General features: G+C 50.0%; 1 protein-coding gene across 1 annotated transcript in view; it reads left to right on the top strand.

The window, feature by feature from the left end:
* Positions 1 to 2,419: 2,419 nt before the first annotated feature.
* Positions 2,420 to 17,651, top strand: part of CRIP2 (cysteine rich protein 2) — a 64,277-nt gene continuing 49,045 nt past the window's right edge. The window contains exon 1 of the mRNA XM_054037458.1: positions 2,420 to 2,804. Coding sequence (XP_053893433.1) covers positions 2,420 to 2,804 — 385 coding nt within the window. The remainder of the gene's footprint in view (positions 2,805 to 17,651) is intronic.

Genomic DNA, 17,651 nt, shown 5'->3' with positions numbered 1-17,651 from the left:
GAATGGCACCATTTATTTATAAGCTTTTAATTTAGCAGGCATCCTTACTCAGACAAATCAATATGTTCAGAAAAACTTCCCTAGTGTAGGAATGTGTCTGTGAGTAATGCTTTCTACCATCTCTGGCTCAGAGCCTCCGTCCCATTCTGGCGGACGGAGACCTGGCCTCAGTTCTTCTTGCCTTTGTCACTTCTTGTCTGGATGACAGCAGTGTGATACAGCTGGTCACCAAGCCTTCAGTCCTTGAGACATTCCAACTAGTACAGAACGCTGCAGTGTGTCTCCTCAGCAACGCAGGCTCAGTAACCACCAGCACATCAACCCTGCTCTCCACTCCCTACACTGGGTTCCCATATTTATCAAGTCAGGTTCAAAGTCTTGGTTCTTCAAGGAGCTCCATGGCCTGGACTCAAAGTATGTGAAAGGGCCTAAAGCCAGGGCTGAGGTCCATGGGTGAGAACTTCAGCCATGGACCTCCTCTGGCACAGTGGAACTCTCTAGCCCAAGGGGAAGGCTTGTCTGTGCAGGCGCCAAACCTTTCGTGGGGGCTGGTCCCAGACTGTGGAATGAATTCCCCCAGAAACTAAGGATCATCCCAAACATCACCACCGTCAGCTCCAAGGGCAAGGTATGTTTCTTTGACATGCCGTCACTAATGGACACAGAGCCACGTGTGTGTGTATTACATTTTTTTTTCCAAATCAAAACACTCCCCTGCACACCTTTCTCCCTGTGGGGCTAGGATAAGATAGGGTTACCATACGTCCGGATTTTCCCGGACATGTCCGGCTTTTTGGGGCTCAAATCCCCGTCCGGGGGGAAATCCCCAAAAGCCGGACATGTCTGGGAAAATAGGGAGGGAGGGCTCGGCGGTGCTCGGCCGGGGTCTCTGGGGCTGGGGTCGGCGGTGTAGGGCCGGGCCGGGGCCGGCTGTGTTCGGCAGGAGCCAGGAGTGCGGTGCTGGGCCGGGGTCGCGGGGCCGGGGGCACGGTGCCGGGCCGGGAACCTGGGGCGTGGTGCCGGGCTGGGAACCGGGGGCGCGGCGCCGGGGGCGCGGTGCTGAGTCGGGGGCGCGGCGCCGGGCTGGGAGCCGGGGGGCGCCGGGCCAGGAGCTGGGGTTGCGGGGCCGGGCCGGGGTCCGGGGTCGCCGGGGTCGTGGGGCCGGGCCGGGACAGGACAGGAGCTGGGGTCGCGGGGCCGGGCCGGGAGCCAGTGCCCCAGGGCCCGAGCCAAGCCGGGTGGGAGACGCCGGGGCCAGAGCCTCTTGGCCTGGGCCGGCCAGCCGGCCGCTGAAGGGAGCCGCTCGGCCAGGAGGGCCGGACTGAGCTGTGCCGCACCCGGCCCCAGCCTACCTGCTGCCTCCCTGTTTCAGGCTTCCCGCGAACATTTGATTCGCGGGAAGCAGGGGAGGGGGAGGAGCAGGGGGCGGAGCGTTCAGGGGAGGGGGCAGAGTTGGGGCAGGGCTGAGGGCAGGGAAGGGGCGGGGCCGGGTCCCCATGGAGTGTCCTCCTTTTTAAAAACTAAAAGATGGTAACCCTAGGATTAGAGAACAAACCCATGACAGATGCTAGTCTGGTGCACTACAGGAAGGCACTCAGCTACTATAGTGCTGAGTATGGCATAAGAATGTATGTAGAACGGATCTGTTTTAGGCATTGGCAAAACCCTTACAAGCAATATGTGCACACACACGGAGCCTGATCCTGCTCTCCATGGGTATTCAACTCCCGTTTATGTGAATGGGAGCAGGAAAATCCCACCCTGTGTCTTATCTCCTCCTCCTGGTTTGAAAATGGATGGTTAGTTCCCTTTGGAATGTTCCATGTAGTTAGATCTCCTTCAGCTCTCATGCCCTGGCTCTGCTGGGAGGAAAGAGGTTGCAATTAAGCAAACTGATCAATGAGATTTGTTGTAGGTAGTTTTGAGAACAATCCTGTTTCCTTTGATTTCGAAAAGAGGTATGGACCTAATCCTGCTCATCTCCCCTATCCCCATCCTCTTCTTTGCCCTTTCACTGCCATCTGCCACCCAGGGGTGGGAACCATCACCTCCGCAGCTGGCCAGGAGCGCTGTGCCCCCTGACTCACTGTCAGTGCCTTCCCATCACACATGACTTTCTCCTGGACTTGGGCCTCTTACTTTGCCATCAGTTTTGTGTCTGTAACTCCCTGCAGCCTTTGAGGCTGGCGTGTCTACACATCCAGGGGCACTGGCCTTCCCTGTTCAGGTGGAGCCAGCGTGGCTGGGCTGGGGGGAAGGTGCGGAGTGGACACCTGCGGGCCCCTCTCCTGCTCTGCTCTGCCCAGGTGTTTGGGACCAGACAGCCCCGGGCGGGGTGCAATTCGCTCTGGGCCAGGGTCCGAGGAACCCTGCGGCTCCTAGCCTCCACCCCTGGCTCTGCGCTCGGCAGGGACTAGAGATGCGCAGCAGCAGGGTCAACTCCCTGCTCTTGCTGGGCCGGTGTCTCCAGCCGGTCCCAGCTCAGGGGGTGCAGACAGCGCAGCCCCATGTGATGGGCGGGCGCCTAGTGCAGCTGGGCGGGGGCCCTGGGCGGCGGGGGTCTGCTCCCTGCACCTGCTGGCGGGCCCGGCCCGCGCGTGGGTCTCAGCGGCGCCGCGCGGGGAGGAGTCGCCCCCAGCTCGGCAGCGCGGCCAATGGGCTGGCGGGCCGGGCTGTGGGCGGTGCGGCGCGGAGCTTGGGCCGGGCGGAGCTGAGAGACCCGCACACAGCAGCGCGTCTCGCCGGCTGCGCGACCCGCGGCATGGCAGCCAAGTGCCCCCGGTGCGCCAAGGCCGTCTACTTTGGTGAGTGCCCGGAGCCCTCCGCAGGGACCGGTGTCCCCCTCGCTCCCCGGTCTGGGGCATCCCCCCGGGCACGGACCGGTGCCCCCCTCGCTCCCCGGTCTGGGGCACTCCCGCCCGGGACTAGGGGCTACCCCCTTGCGCTCCCCAGCCTAGCCGCAGCTCTCCTCCCCACTCCCAGGAGGGACCAGTGCCTCCCTTTCACACATTCCCCGCAGCCTGAGAAAAGGGACTGCTACTGTCCCTCCATCCCGGGTGCAGCCCCAACCCGGCAGTAGGGCTGCGACCCCCCGTCCCCCCGTGCTGCCAACCTTGGGTGCTCCCTTGCCTTGCAACCCCTCTCCTCACTTCCCGAGAACTGAGCCCATCCCCAGTCTGTGCGTTCTTCCCGGGGGCGGGGCGGGCAGCTGTTGTCTCCCCTCCCCACCCTGTCCGCACCCCTACCTGAGAATAAGGGGGCTGAGCCCATCTCCAACCTGGGTGCACCCGCTTTCCAGTTTGCAGTCTCCCCCTCTCTGGGAGCAGAGGGCAGCTGAGCGTGTTATAACTGTTTTTTATACATACCGGACTCTTGGTCTATGGCTCTCTGCTTGGATTTAACATGATGAGTAGAGGCTACAGGGATAGGGCATGGCAGGGAAAGGGTTACAGCTAAACCTCTGCTGCTTTGGTTGGTTAGGGGGAAACACCTGCATTGTTTGTATTTGTAAAGTTGTGAGGGCTCCACCTGATCTCGTCCTCTGGTATTGGCTCCCTGGGAGAGTCCCTGTGTGCACTTGCTGGGAGAGGGTGACTGGGATCTCTGCTGAGCTGTCTGATCCCCTGCCCAGATGGGTGTGTATGGCTGACCCAGACGAAGAGAAGGGGGGCCAATCTCTCAAATGCTCCGTTCTGCAGCTGGGACCAGATTTTTCAAAACAGCTCAGTGTCCGTCGTGCACCCAGTGTGCTAAGATCATAGACTCATAGAAAGGTAGGGCTGGAAGGGACCTTGAGAAGCCATCAAGTCCAGCCCCCTGGGCTGTACAGGGCCCAGACCTAGACCATCCCTGGTAGGTGTCTGTCCAACCTGTTCTTAAAAAACTGCAGTGACCGAGATTCTACAACCTCCCTTTGAAGCCTATTCCAGAGCTTAACTACCCTTATGGCTGGAAACTTGTTCCTAATGTCTAACTTAAATCTCCCTTGCTGCAGATTTATCCCATTACTTCTTGTCCTGTCTTCAGAGGCCATGGAAAACAAATGATCCCTATCTTCTTTATAACAACTGTTAGCATATTTGAAGACTGTTATCAGGTCCTCCTCCCCCATCGTCTTTTCTACAGACAACATGCCCAGGTTTTTTAACCTTTCCTCACAGGAAATATTTTCTAAATCTTTTCATCATTTTTGTTGCTCTTCTCTGGACTCCCTCCAGTTTCTCCACATCTTTCTTAAAGTGTGGTGCCCAGAACTGGACACAGTACTCCAACTGGGGCCTTGGCAGTGCCAAGTAGAGCAGGACAATTACCTCCTATGTCTTACATACAACACTTCTGTTAATACACCCCAGAATATTAGCCTTTTTTGCATCACATTGTTGATTCTGATTCAATTTGTGATCCACTATAAACCCCAGATCCTTTTCAGCAGTACCACTACCTAGCCAGTTATTCCCCATTTTGTTGTACATTTAGTTTTTCCTTCCTAAGTGATGTACTTTGTGCTTGTCTTTATTAAATTTCATCTTGAGGAATTGAGACCAATTCTCCAATTTGTCAAAGCTGTTTTGAATTCTAATCCTGTCCTTCAAAGTGCTTGCAACCCCTCCCAGCTTGGTGTCCCCCACAAATCATATAAGCATACTCTCCACTCCATTATCCAAATCATTAATGAAAATATTGACTAGTACCAGGCCTAGGACTGACCCTTGTGGGACCACACTGGATTTACTCTCCTAGTTTGACAGCAACCCATTGATAACTACTCTTTGATTACAGTCTTTCAACCAGTTTTGCACCAACCTTACAGTAAGTTCATCTAGACCACATTTCTCTAGTTTGCTTATGAAAATGTCATGTGGCACTGTGTCAAAAACCTTACTAAAATCAAGGTGTATCACATCTACTGCTTCTCCCCTATCTATTAGGCCCGGAACCCTATCAAAGAAGGAAATTAGTTTGGTTTGGCATGATTTGTTTGTGACAAATCCATACTGGCTATTCCTTATAACCCTGTTATCCACTAGGTGCTTACAAATGTATTGTTTAATAACTTGTTTCGACATCTTTCCAGATAATGATGTTAGGCTGAGTGGTCTATAATCATCTGCAAATGTCACCCTGATTGTGGGTGCTGAGTGGCTTTGATCTGACCAGGATTGCCAGGATGGTGGTGTCAGGAGACCCGCCTGAGTTGGGACACATTGACTTTTCAGATGATGGGCAAAGTTGTTTTTAGAAAGACAGGAGAACTTGGCAGTAGTGGGAAGAATGGGAGGTAAAAGTCAGAAATGAGTTCCAGCAGCATCTAACGACAGCAAAGAGCTAGAATGCAAAGGTTAACTACATGTGTCCCCTCCCCCCAATTCTGCATGTTGAAGTACAGAGCATGTCTCATCCAAGCCATTTCCAAAGTCTCTGAACTACTTTGTTCTCTTTTACTGTAAATGTATGTAAAATACTCTACTTATGGTGCACTTTTCACTAATGGAGCTCACAGCACCTTACAAAGGTAGGTAAAGCAGTATTAGTTTCATTTTACATATGGGGAAACTCCAGCACAAAGAGACTTAATTATATTTTAAAAAGTGGCTTCTGAATTTGGGGATGTCCGTTCTTGGGGTGCCCAGCTTGAGGCACCTTGGACACCATTCTCAGAAGCACCGAGTACCCACAGTTCCTGTTGACTGCAGTTGAAGAGATGGCTGCTTCCCCCCCGCAATCAGACCCAGAGCATCTCCAGTGGAGCATCCTGGTTTTAGTGACTTTCCCCATCTTACAGAATTGGTCATGGCCAAGCTGGGACTAGAGCCTAGGTCTCCTGACTCCTTGCTGTGCCCTTGCTGCCATTTGAAAACATATCTCTTCCAATACCGCTTTTATTACGTGAAAAGTACACAGTCCAGAATGTGGCTTGGCACCAACTAGAACATAGCTTTGACTTGCTCCCTTCTCCAACCTGTCATGCTCTTAGAGTCCTGGGAATTACTGCTGAAGATTAGGATCATTTTAAAGGCACGGGGAATTAATCTCCATTACCCAGATCACTTTCTGATTGAATTAATTAGCTTTGCATTCCGGCTTAGTTTTGGCTAGTGCTGCTTGCAGGTTATTCCCACCCTGGAGGATAGTTCCCATCTCCCTCCTATGATCTACTGCCATGTAGAGAAGTGTGTGACAGCTCAAGTATCCATCTTCCCCAGTCCTTGCTGCTCCTGGTTGTTTATTTTGGTAGAGAAATACCATGGGGTTATGATAGCATCTGAGCGTTCAAAGCTTTGGGAAGGGTTGTGCACTTTCATTCCACTCCAGCCATCTCCAAGTAAACACTGAGAAATAGGAATTTGCTTTTTCTCCCCTTCTAAGTAAATCTTTTTGTGGGGGCGGGAATAACTCAGCCTGCTGGATTTCTTCCCTTGTGTGAATCTTTCCCTTTTAAGCTGAAAATACTGTATCTGTTTTCCTGGAGGCCCCAGTCTGACGTTAGTTTCTTTCTCGCTGCTCTCTGGGTGACTCTGTTCTCCTGGAATCACTGGTTGCTGTTGGTAGTGGAGAAGACTGTCCTCTCCTGACCGCCCCAGGTGAAGTCAGGGAGATATTGTGCCCAAGCAGAAGTACCCATGGGAGTGAGCCAGAGGAACCATGACCTCACAGAGTTCACTTCCAGTCTTCCCCGTCTAGGGAGGGATCAGGTCAGCATTCCCAGGATTTGTGATGAGTGGAAACATCAGTCCTGTAGAAGCTCTGGGCTCTCTTACTTCCCCCGCCCTCTTGCCCCACAGTCTCAGGGAAGATGGGTTTATGCAGGTGCCATGCTGCCTCTGAGTGACCATCCACCCACAGCTATGTAAATGAGCTGCCTAGATGCATGGAGCAGGTGATAACCTAGAGAGAGAAGAGACACCCCACGCTCCCTACTTTGCAGCAACAGCATGCAGAAATCTGCTTGAATAGAAGCCAGCTTCGCATGCCATGGGCTGTGGCTGCTCCCTGGCTCCTCCCAGCCCCAGCTCAGCCTCTGCTGCCTGACATCCCATGGAGACCTGGCTTTATTGGGGGGCTCTGTGTGGTCCAAGGAAGGGGGTGTAGGGGAGACTGTGCCACAGAGCCAGTGCTTGTTCTATGCCAGCCAAGGTGGTCTGTATTCAAGGGAGTGGCGAGAGCAATCCGAGTCAGAGCTGGTCCAAAATTTTCCATTGAAACACTTTTTTGATGGAAAATGTTGCAACAACAGTATGCTTTTGTTGAAATATCATGCATATAACCCCACCCCCAACCCAAATATCAAAACATGTTCATTTCTCTTGGTATGAAAAAAAATTGAACACTTTTTCTGCAAGTTGGAGAAATCACTTCCTGACCAGATCTAGTCCAAACATATCAGGAAAGGGGCAGAAGAAGAGGTGTTTCCTGCTTCTTGTTTCCAAAGCCAGTTTTTATTTTGAATTTCCACTGCAATTGACTAATAAATCACATAACCTAGTGGGAAAGCAATAGTGGAATTATCTTCCACAGGTGGTGTGTGTGCATAAATTCTTTTATGGCCCCTTAAATTAGCGGAGACTGATTAATAAAATCCTGCTTGTTTGGAAGTGTTACTTTCTTGTGATGAATGCCCTTGATTATAATTTTTTTAGATGACAGGAATTGTGATTCTGAATCTCATGAAAATGTAATCAAATTCTTTTTCTCTTCCGTCTGCCCTAGCCCTGACTTTGTTGAGATGCTCATGTACTGAAATGGGCAGTTGTCCAGAAATAACGGTAATTTTATTTATGGAAAATTAACTTTCAGTCTTCCTGTTGCCTTTTACTCCATGGAAAAATCTGGCAGCCCCTTCCTCTGTAATGAGTGGGATGTGAATGTTTCCTGAATTACAGAATGAAGTTAAAGTGCAGGAAAACATAAAAATAGATTTTTTTGAAAAAGCACATTGTGGCATGGGACATTTTTCCCAGTAGCAGCTGGGCCATTTGGTTAGTCTACCTTTTTTTATTATGCAATTTGAAAGATCCAGTGAATACTTGTTGGGACTATTTAAGTGAAAAAGTAACTGCTTGATGCTAATTCTCTGTAGCTGACTCCTAGAGCCCTAACTGCAAGTAGCCCATGTTTTGGTCTCTTTCACCAGGAAGAGTTGGTGATCATAGCCAGCTTGAAGCAAAACAACTGAGTATTTCTTAAGCTACCAATACAAAAGAGAGGTCTCCAAGTGAGTTTTGCAGGGTCACTGCTTTTGTGACCTGTGCCTGGGGGAAAATTCTGAATTTCCCCCCTCTACCCGCCTTTGTTTTCAGACTGGTGAACTGCAGAGAGAGGACTGCAGCAGCTAGCATCTTGCTGCTTCCTCTATGCAATGTTCATCACAGAATTCTGAGCTGAATACAAAGTTAAAAAGACAAAATATGTAATAGATACATGTGATTTATTGTCCATCTGCTGGAACCCAGGCACGCAGATAACAAACAGGCTCTTTTTGTTCTTGATTGTATTGTTCTAAAGGACCTCATCTGGCAGAGTGTGTGTGAGCGCACATGCAATTACAGAGTCAGGGAGCTTTGCTGCAAGCAGGTGACTTTCTCTGTGCAGAGAATGGCATGGGCTGGCATGTACCCACAGGCATGAGGAGGAAGTGGCCAAATAGCCCCAGAATTTAGCATTTTTGTGCAACTGGCAGCAGCAGCAAGTGTTGAGGTATTGGGGGGGAAATATTGTATGTGTGGAATGAGGAGCTTGCTGTCTGGGGGCAGCAGTGAGAGAGGCTTTTAGCTTGGGATCATTTGATGGCCAGTATTGGCCAGCGTCTGAGGTTGGAGAGTGCTGCTGAGTTGGGGAGTGGGGGTTGTAAGGCTCATCCAGCTGTTATCTGGACACACCAGCATCAGCCTCTGTAGCTCAGGCCAGCAGTAACCATCACCAAAGGAGAGGAATGGAGGCAAGCTGCCTCTCACTCATACCCTGGGGGAGCAGCCCAAGCTCCCCACAGGGAACCCTTGGCAAATAACAGCCCAGCATCACTGGAAAGGGGAACAAGTGTTGGCAAGAGGTGAGCAGACCCCCTGTGTGCAGTGAAGGGGAATCTGATCCAGCTGGGTCTGGGCTCTGTAAAGGGGCCCGTTGGCTGTTGTCGAAGTGCCCAGTGCCCATCGTTGCTACACCAGTCACCTGTGTATCAGCTTCCTCCTGCCACTGTATTTAGGAATACAATATTCTGACCAGTACTGTTTCCCTCTGTGCTTTGCAGAGCTCTGTGCAGGCTTATTTGCTCTGGAGAAATTCAAGCTAGAACAGCAGAAGCAGCTCTGCAATTAATAAGTAACCACTGTCCTTGGAAATAGATGCTTGCTGTTTTCCAGTGCCCGTGGCCTGAAAATCTCCTGCCCAGGCCGGCTCTGCATGGCTGAATGTGAGGATTTTGTCTGTATGTGTATTATAGATTTTCTTAAAATATTGAGAAAACTCCAGCCTTCTCTTCAGCACAGTCTGCATGGCAGTGACCATATGGGTGACTTAAGCACAGCTGCTTTATTGCCAGGGATAATGCTGATGGCCTGGAAGCTGGCTCTTATATAATCTCCTGTTTTGATGTCTGAGAGGCTGCTCTCTGGGCGTGTCCATCTCAGGAGCCAGGGTTTCTAGCAAGTTGCTGCCTGGCTCCGGTATCAGAATACAAGCAGCTGATGGGGATTTAGCTGTGAAAGTCCTAGAGAGCAGGAAATGGCCCAAAGCTGCAGAGTGGGGTAACTAGCACAGTTGTAGTGTACTTGGACAAATACTGCAAATGACAGAAAATCGCATAGGCCTTCCTGCAGTAGCAACTCATAACCGTCCTTCCTGCCTCTTCACTGAGGGTATGTCTGCTGCTTATTAGCAAACATTTCTATAGCAGTAATGGCTAAGGGCCACACCAGGGTGTGCCCCACTGCATTCAGTGCAATGGGGATGTAAATGCAAGCTCTGCTCCCAAAGAGCTTGTGGTCTGAAAGACAAGATGCCAGTTGCTAACTCTGTTTCAAAGATTCCCAGGCTCGAATGGACCACTGTAATCATCTAGTCTGACCTGTGTAACCCAGGCCAGAGAACGTCCCTGAAATGATTCCTAGAGCAGATCTGGACAGGTTAATTAACATGCCCAGTTAATTAACCACTTGTTCCTACCTGTGTTCCATCCCACAATTAGCATAGACACAGCCTTGCAGAAACCCCTGCAGGAGGTGAGAGCACCTAATATGCTGCTGTGTTTCATACTTGCAGTTCTCAGTGGCTCCCCTCCTCCTCTGCTGTTCACTGGGAGCCAGCTCATGGCTTCTCCTTGCAAAACAGCTGAGAGGCAGATTGGGTGTGCCTGGGACTGGCAGGAGACTCCCTTGCAAGCCAGCTAGTATCTGGCCTACCTAAGTTTTTCCATGCCGCTCATTAGGTCAGCAGGGAGTGAGTGGTGCTTCCATTTCTCACTGAACTGCTGTCAAACAGCAGGTGTGGCAAGAGCCTAGGTCCTGATCTGGGGAACGCTCCCATGTGCTGTGCAAGTGTTTTCAGGAACAGGAGCTTAGTTTTTAGGTTGCAAGTGAGCAGTTAGAAGGGAGCTTTGTTTATTGATCACTGTCCTGGAAAGAGCATAGGGAAGGGGAGAGAAAATGGGAAAGGGGAAATAGAGAGAGGGAAAGGAAATTGAATGGAGGGGGAGGAAAAGATAGAGGCACAACTGGAAAGAGGCAGATAAAGGGGGGAGAGAGAGAAACAAAAATAAGTGAGGCAAAACAAATTTTCCATACAATTATTAAGAAATGTTACAATAAAACACAAAGAATGAATAGCCTCCGTTACATCACATATAGGTCTGCCTTTACCTATGCAGGGTCAGATCTGTGCCCAGTACCCAATATATATTACCTCTGCTGCCTTTAGACTAAAAGCCATCCTGCTTTTACTGTACAGCATCATGCATGCTGAAAGTGCTATATAAGCAGTACTGAGGACAAGGGTTGGGAGACCTTGCTGAGAATGGGAGGTGGGTCCCAGATGCCCAGTGCGGGTCAGTAGAGAACCTGCTCTGGTTTTGCTTTCCCCTCTAATATTAAAGTTGGCTTTCTGCATGGCTTTCTTCCTGGTTTTGTGTGTGCCTGATGAGTCATACCAGCCAAGACCCAAAGGCAGCTGGTCAGAATGGAGTTTTGTTGGCTTTCTACCAGGATGGGGCATTGGTCTAATGCTGAACTCCAGGGAGGCAGGTAGATTTAAAAAAAAACAAAACAAAAAACTTTGGTCTGAAATGTCTTAAATCTTGTAAAATGCAGGAAATTACATTGGACAACCTACAGATGTCCCCCCAGACATCACTCCATGCTGATCTCTTCTGTGCTTGTCTAACCCACGTAAGGAGAGGGGGTTCTTTGTCCCCCTTTAATGGCTGGTTCTTATACAAAGTTTGAGTCTACTAATGGACTTCATCCTCCAACAGTAAAGGCTTATAGCACTGAATGGCCTGGGTCCAAACGCTGCTGACAGGCCAAGTGGGTTTGTTTAAATTTGTCCTTATGAAATTGTGGATGGAGGGTTTTCAGGCTGTTGTGTCATCCACCCTGTTCACCCTCACCTTTCTATGCAGACCTGAGAGGGGAAGATGCCTTTCTGGGCTGGGAAGCTATTGAATGAGTGGTGCAGGAGGGGAGGGGAAAATGTCTCTGACATCCCTTGCTAGCAATCGAGCCCACGTGGCATTTGACAACTGACTCTTTGGTTCAGTGGGCTTCCTTTTGATTAACTTTAGCATGGATAATTTTGAAGAGCAGGTGACATCCTGCACAAAAAGGAGAGTGCCTGCAATGCATTGTGGCATGGGTCCCTTCCTAGCCCTGGAAGGAAGGAGATCTCTTGTCTGCCTGGGCTCTCAGCAGGAAGCCTGGCTGCGCTGCAGTGAATGCTGTGTTGGCAGGTGACTTCACACCAGCAGGACCTGGGGTACAGTTACTTCCACCCATCCATAGGGTGGTGAAGGGTAATTGGCAGATCTGATGTTCCCTGAGTGAATGTGTGGAGTTATCTGTGGGTAGCTTGAAGCTCTCCGGGACCCTGCACTACATGTTTGTAGGAATACATGAGGGGAGGGGCAGCCAGGATGTGTGGTTTTCAAGGCTCGGATACATTGTGAAGCAAAAGGTCCAAGGCTGTGGAGGGCCTCCAGCAGATGAGGATTACATGCAGCGTGTGACGCCGTGTGGACTCCATGTTTGTATTAACACTTTGGCCAGTGAATTTCCTGTGTCCCGTATGGTGCTGGGCTCTCCTCGGCACAGGCCAGCTAGTCACAATGTGCCTTCAGACCCCTCTCTGCTCTTGCTTCTTCCCTTATAAAATGGGTGTTGGTCCTTGTCTCCGGCAGCTATGGGGCATACTGGAAACCTGGTGCCTCTCCATGGGAAAGGGCAATAATTAAGAGTGTAGAACTTCCTTCTGGGAGTTGGAAGGTGATGAGGAGATGAAGCACCTCTCTGCCTCACCGAACCAGCGGGCTCCAGAAAGCAGGCCCCGGTCATGAGCAAATTGGGGCGGGTTTCAGAGAGAGCTTGGCCCTAGCCACAAGCATTATCAGTCTAGAGCCTTGTGTTCCCTGCCATGGAACGGGATGCTATGAAGATCAGTGCAGTTTATCCCAGGCCTGAGAAGAGCACAGGCCGAATTAGCCAATTAAAGACGTACATGCTGGATTGCAGGGGGTCACTGACTGGACCAGCCTTGTTTCTTTTACTATGTTTGGTCACAAAATTTATGTAATTTTCTATGGACTCGTGTTGGCAGGCAGATGCTTCAGTGCTTTCTTTTTTAATAAAACAAACCATGGCAACAAGCCGTCGGCAGCAGCTATGATGCCATCCCTGTGTCCCTGCAGCGTGTCTGGTGCACAGAGAACATCAGCCAGAAGACTAAGTGATTGACTTTAGTTTGCAGCTTTGGCAGGCTTGTGGTGGAGAGGGCTTGACAATGGTAGTGATCCTATGGGCACTGCCTGGGCTCCGAATTGGAGAAAAGATTAAAAATGTGAATGGCAGTGGATGGATATACACCAGGGTGGGGACAGAGGGGACAGTCTAAATGATTCTGAATGGGTGAGTTACAAATGCGTGTAACCCAGCTAGTCAGAATGATTTCCTTCTTCCATTACCTTCAGGGCTGTGTGTTTTCCCTGCAAGTCTTGCTGCCGTTACAGGGAGCTGCTCTGTTTTTCCACTGTCGCGTATTAGAGGAAATCTCCTGACTAGCAGAGCAGCACAGAGCCTCAGTTTCAGGCCCTAGTAGTTAGCAAGCATGTAGGTTCATCGCTCAGCTGTTCTTCTCCGTCATTTTTCAGGCTATCGGCATGACCTGTTACTTTTAAACTAATCAGTTTCTTTTAAATATAACTGATGTTGCCAGACATTCAGACACTGAGCTGAAGGCACAGGTACGCAGTGGGTGCAAAATGCTACTTAGTTGGAGTGGTAACTATTTACATTTGACATTCATCCCAGTGCAAAACGGTGCCAGGGCAATGGAAAATTGGACCCCAGCTGCCTGAAGAAGCCACTGTCTCCTGGAGGGCTTGATTCAGCTCTCCCGGACATCTGTGGGACGTTCTCCATGGATTCTCCGGATGTGGGATCGGGCCCCCACTGAAGCACGGACAACTGAAGATTCAGGTGGTTAAACAGAAGTACATGTTGATAATTTTGGCATCCGCTGCTGAGGCAGGAGGAACATGGCTGGCTTCTCTTTGAAGGGTGGGCTGTTGCCTGCAGGAAGGAAGCCTCTGAGTATTCAAGTGAGAGATTTAGGGTTTGTCCTGGTGAAGGGGAAAGATAGATTTCTAGAGCATGTTAGCGACCACATTCTAACACATGAAGGTAGACAAGGCAAGCTGTACCCCCACACGTATTAGCTGGTCAAGCTGACCTGTGGGATGAGCCTTGGTTAGACATGAAGTTGTGTTAGAAGATACTAGCAACATGATCTAAAATCCCACTCCTCTCATCCTAGTCCAGACACACTGCTAGGAAAGGTCGGGTCACAGCCTGACTCTGAGCTCTCCGCCTTTGCCTGTCATTGTTTCCTCTGAACTAGTTTTGTGTATTTTTAGCTTGTCTGATCTGGATCCTGTCAGCAGCAAGAGGGGGAGAGTAGCTGTGCCTGGGGTCGGGATGTTCTTGTTTGGACACTCACACAGATTATTAAATAAGCTGGAATGGGTCCTGACCTTGTGGGCAGAATGGGGAACCCTTCACCATTCCCCGAGTGCTGGGAAATACTCCATGAAACACAGAAAGTGCCGTGGACCGAATGCTAATGCTGCACTGCCAAGGCCCCAAGCATCAGGAAATGCCCAGAATGTAGCCCCTCCCCCTTGTGTGTAGACACTTAGATACAGGGTGCTGTGGCAGTTTAAAAAAATCACATCTCAGCATGAATGTTTCTTGCCTGTATTGTGTTGGGGACCCTGAGATCACTGTCGCTGCAAGGGAGTAGGTGGGGAAAACATTTTCCTTTATTGTTTGCTCCTTTGTGTGATTGACAGCACTCTGTACACTCAGTTCTGCTGTTTCCCCTGTGTCGTGTTAGGCCTTGATCCTGAAAAGTGGTGCTGGCTTTGTATTGCAGAGAGTCCTATGATTGCCTTAGACAGATCTGTGGGTGACATGCAGTCTGCTTCTATGATCCGATCAGGGCAACTGCCCCACCCAAAGCCACTGCAAAGAAGACTAGAAATCTACAAAAGATTCTGCCCCCCTCAGTCCTCAGGAGTCCTTGGGGGGCCCTGCATGGGAGTGTGTTTGTGGACGCTCAGGAACTGAGTGTCTGGGGGGGGTTCCCCTCCAAGTCAGTGTCTGTGAACACAGTCCGCAGTAGCAAACTAAAGCATCAGGCTCTGTGTCTCTGCTGCCTGGTGCAGCAGTCGGGGGAGTCTCCCATCAGGTTTTTATCAGGCGCATTCCTGGTGTGCTGCTGAGAGGCTCCCAGCTGTTTGAATGCCCCTTTCTCTTCACAGCTGGAGGGCAAAAGGAAATGGCCTCACTGGGAAAGGACTTTATTTTTCATACAGTTACAGTGACTGCTCCTTGTCTGGGCTGTACCCAGTGTTCTGGGGATGATGGCTGGGTCCTGGGGGCTGGATTTGGCTCTGGAGAGCTTGATAGGGAGGCAGCACAGACATCAGTATGTCATGATGGAGGGCAGTTCATTGCATCACATGGTCTGCCCGAAAGCAAGAAGGCAGCGGACCTCTTGGACTTAGACTTGACAGTGTGTGAGGTTGATTGGAAGGGTGTAAAGCTGGAGCTTCCTCTCCGAGGCTCAAAGCCTGGCACAGGCCTCCCGCCTGCAAATCACGCTGCAGATGGAAGATGCTCTACACCAAAGGAGCTAGCAGCAATTTGCCCCTGTAGTATCTGGAAGTGATGGTAGCTGATGGAGTTTGTCCTAGTGTACATAGCTGAAACCTGCTGGGCTAGTTATTTGAACGGGAATGCTAGCGTATGTGGGTGCAGTGGGAGAAGGCTGGTGCTGTATGTCACTCGCCTTCAACATTAAATGGAGTATATTTTTGTATCGTGCAACACCTTTCATCCCAAAGAATCTCACAACACATCACAGAATTTATAGCACAGTAGCCATACCTATCAAGTGAATCCATTACTGAAATGCACCTACTTCTGGGATGGAGTGAGTCAAATGCTTAACAGCTCACAGCAGCGCTACACAACACATTAGAACAAGAAGTGTCTAAGTTTCAGAACCAGTGCGATACAATTTAATAAAGAGGGTATGGCAGCCAAATGACAAATAATAGAGAAATTGCAGTGGGCAACTGCAACAGACTCCCCGGGACAGGAGGAAAATGGGTGAAGAATTCCCAGCTGAGCTGGAAGAAGAGTGCACAATGTTAATTAAGGATTGAAGAGAATTGACAAGGGTAGCAAAAAAGAAGAATGCATGAATGCAGAGTGCTAGTGTTAGTGGACAAGAAATAAAATGAAATGCTAGCTAAAGCATCTGGGGCAAAATAATCTGGAAGACAGCTATTCAATAGGAGTGGGAAATCTGGAAAGCAATGATAGAGACATTGGGGTAATAATGGAGCGTAAATCAGAGAAGCAGCGTGGCTGCCAAAAAAGGCCAGAGCAATTTTAGGCTGCATAGCTAGATCCTGATCCCACTCACAGTGGTGTTCTGGTAGGCTGGGAGGACTGACTTGGAACCATTCCTGATTGATCCCCATGGAGGTGACCATTCTCCTCTCCGTGGGTGAGACTGCACTGCAAGAATGCTTTGTGCAGGTCTTGGGGGGACTTCAGCGAGAGAGCAACAACAGTGACTCTAGGGCCGGAGGGATTGAATTACTGGTGAAGAACTAACTATGTATGTCTTGGCTGCACAAAGAAGTGGGAGACATAACAGCCAACAAATATGCGAAGGCTGGAGATGAGAAGGAGGGAGAAGAATTGTTTAGAAAAGTCCGAGGAGGTAGGAGTGAGAGTGTAATGCAGCTAAATGTCAGGAAAGATTTCCTAATTGAGGGTCTGTTAGGCCACTGAGCAATCTGAAAGCACGGGATGGAGGCCAGTAGCGTAGTTCACCTAATACTGGAGCCCTGGAGGATATTTTGTAGGACAGCACCCCCTGTCCACAGGGGAGGGACAACTTGACATAATAAGTCTCTTCCATCTCCCATTTCAATGGTTTCCGAAAGGAGATGGGGGAGGAAAGCCCAGCCATCCTGAGACACCAGAGGGTGGGTCAGGGAGACCTACAAATATGGGGAAGCCTTGAATTTCCCAACAAAGTATTGAAGAAGGCATAGGTCCATAGATCATGCTGGAGGCTCTGACCAATGGGACACAGGTATTGGCAGTGAATGAAAACTAGGGGCTTGTAATCTTGCATGTGCAGTGGCTTTGTTGGATGTTCTGCTGTGAATGGAAGTAGCAGATAAGGTTCTCAGCTGCCTGGTGTTTCTGTTGGCTTTGTTTTCAACGCAGCCTGTTACTGGGTCCCTTTTCCCACTATTATCTTCATCTCCTCTGGGCCTAGAACTCTTTTTTTGAATTATCACCAGACACACTTCAAAGGCTTCCTTCTCTTTCAGAGTTGTTGCTCATCTTCGTTCTTATGTGCTGTGCAGATCTGACATTGCTTTCCCTTTCTACTGTTGAACACTGCTGTTTACGTCAGGAATAGAGAGGTGCGCGGCCAAGGTTACAGACAGAGTCCTTTACATTAAAGGAAGGAATCCCACAGCTCTGCCCAGTTCTGGCAATGGCTAATTTTTGTGTGGCCCTTGTTTTGGATCTCACCTGTTGCTTCCCACATTTGAGCCGTGGCAAGGTGACAGGCATGGGTTGGAGGATATTCTTTTTTAGTCTTCAGACTGGCTAGACAAAATGAATCCATTGAATACCAGAGAGGTTGTGGAAGCTCCTTCACCCAGCTCACCTGTCTTGGATGATTTAGACACAACAAATCCTGCATCTTGGTAGGGGGTTAGACTAGCTGACCCTTGCGGTCCCTTCTAACCCTCTGGTTCTATGATTGTAAAAAGACGGGTGCATACACTTAAGTCTCTTTTCCTTAGTGGGGACCAACTCCAGCCTCCAATGGAAACCCTCTCAAGGTGACAGTCC

The sequence above is a fragment of the Malaclemys terrapin genome, chromosome 8, assembly GCF_027887155.1.
Source record: "Malaclemys terrapin pileata isolate rMalTer1 chromosome 8, rMalTer1.hap1, whole genome shotgun sequence".
Classification (NCBI taxonomy): domain Eukaryota; kingdom Metazoa; phylum Chordata; order Testudines; family Emydidae; genus Malaclemys; species Malaclemys terrapin.
Note: the sequence above shows the minus strand (reverse complement) of the source record. Positions and strands in the feature narration are given on the sequence as shown.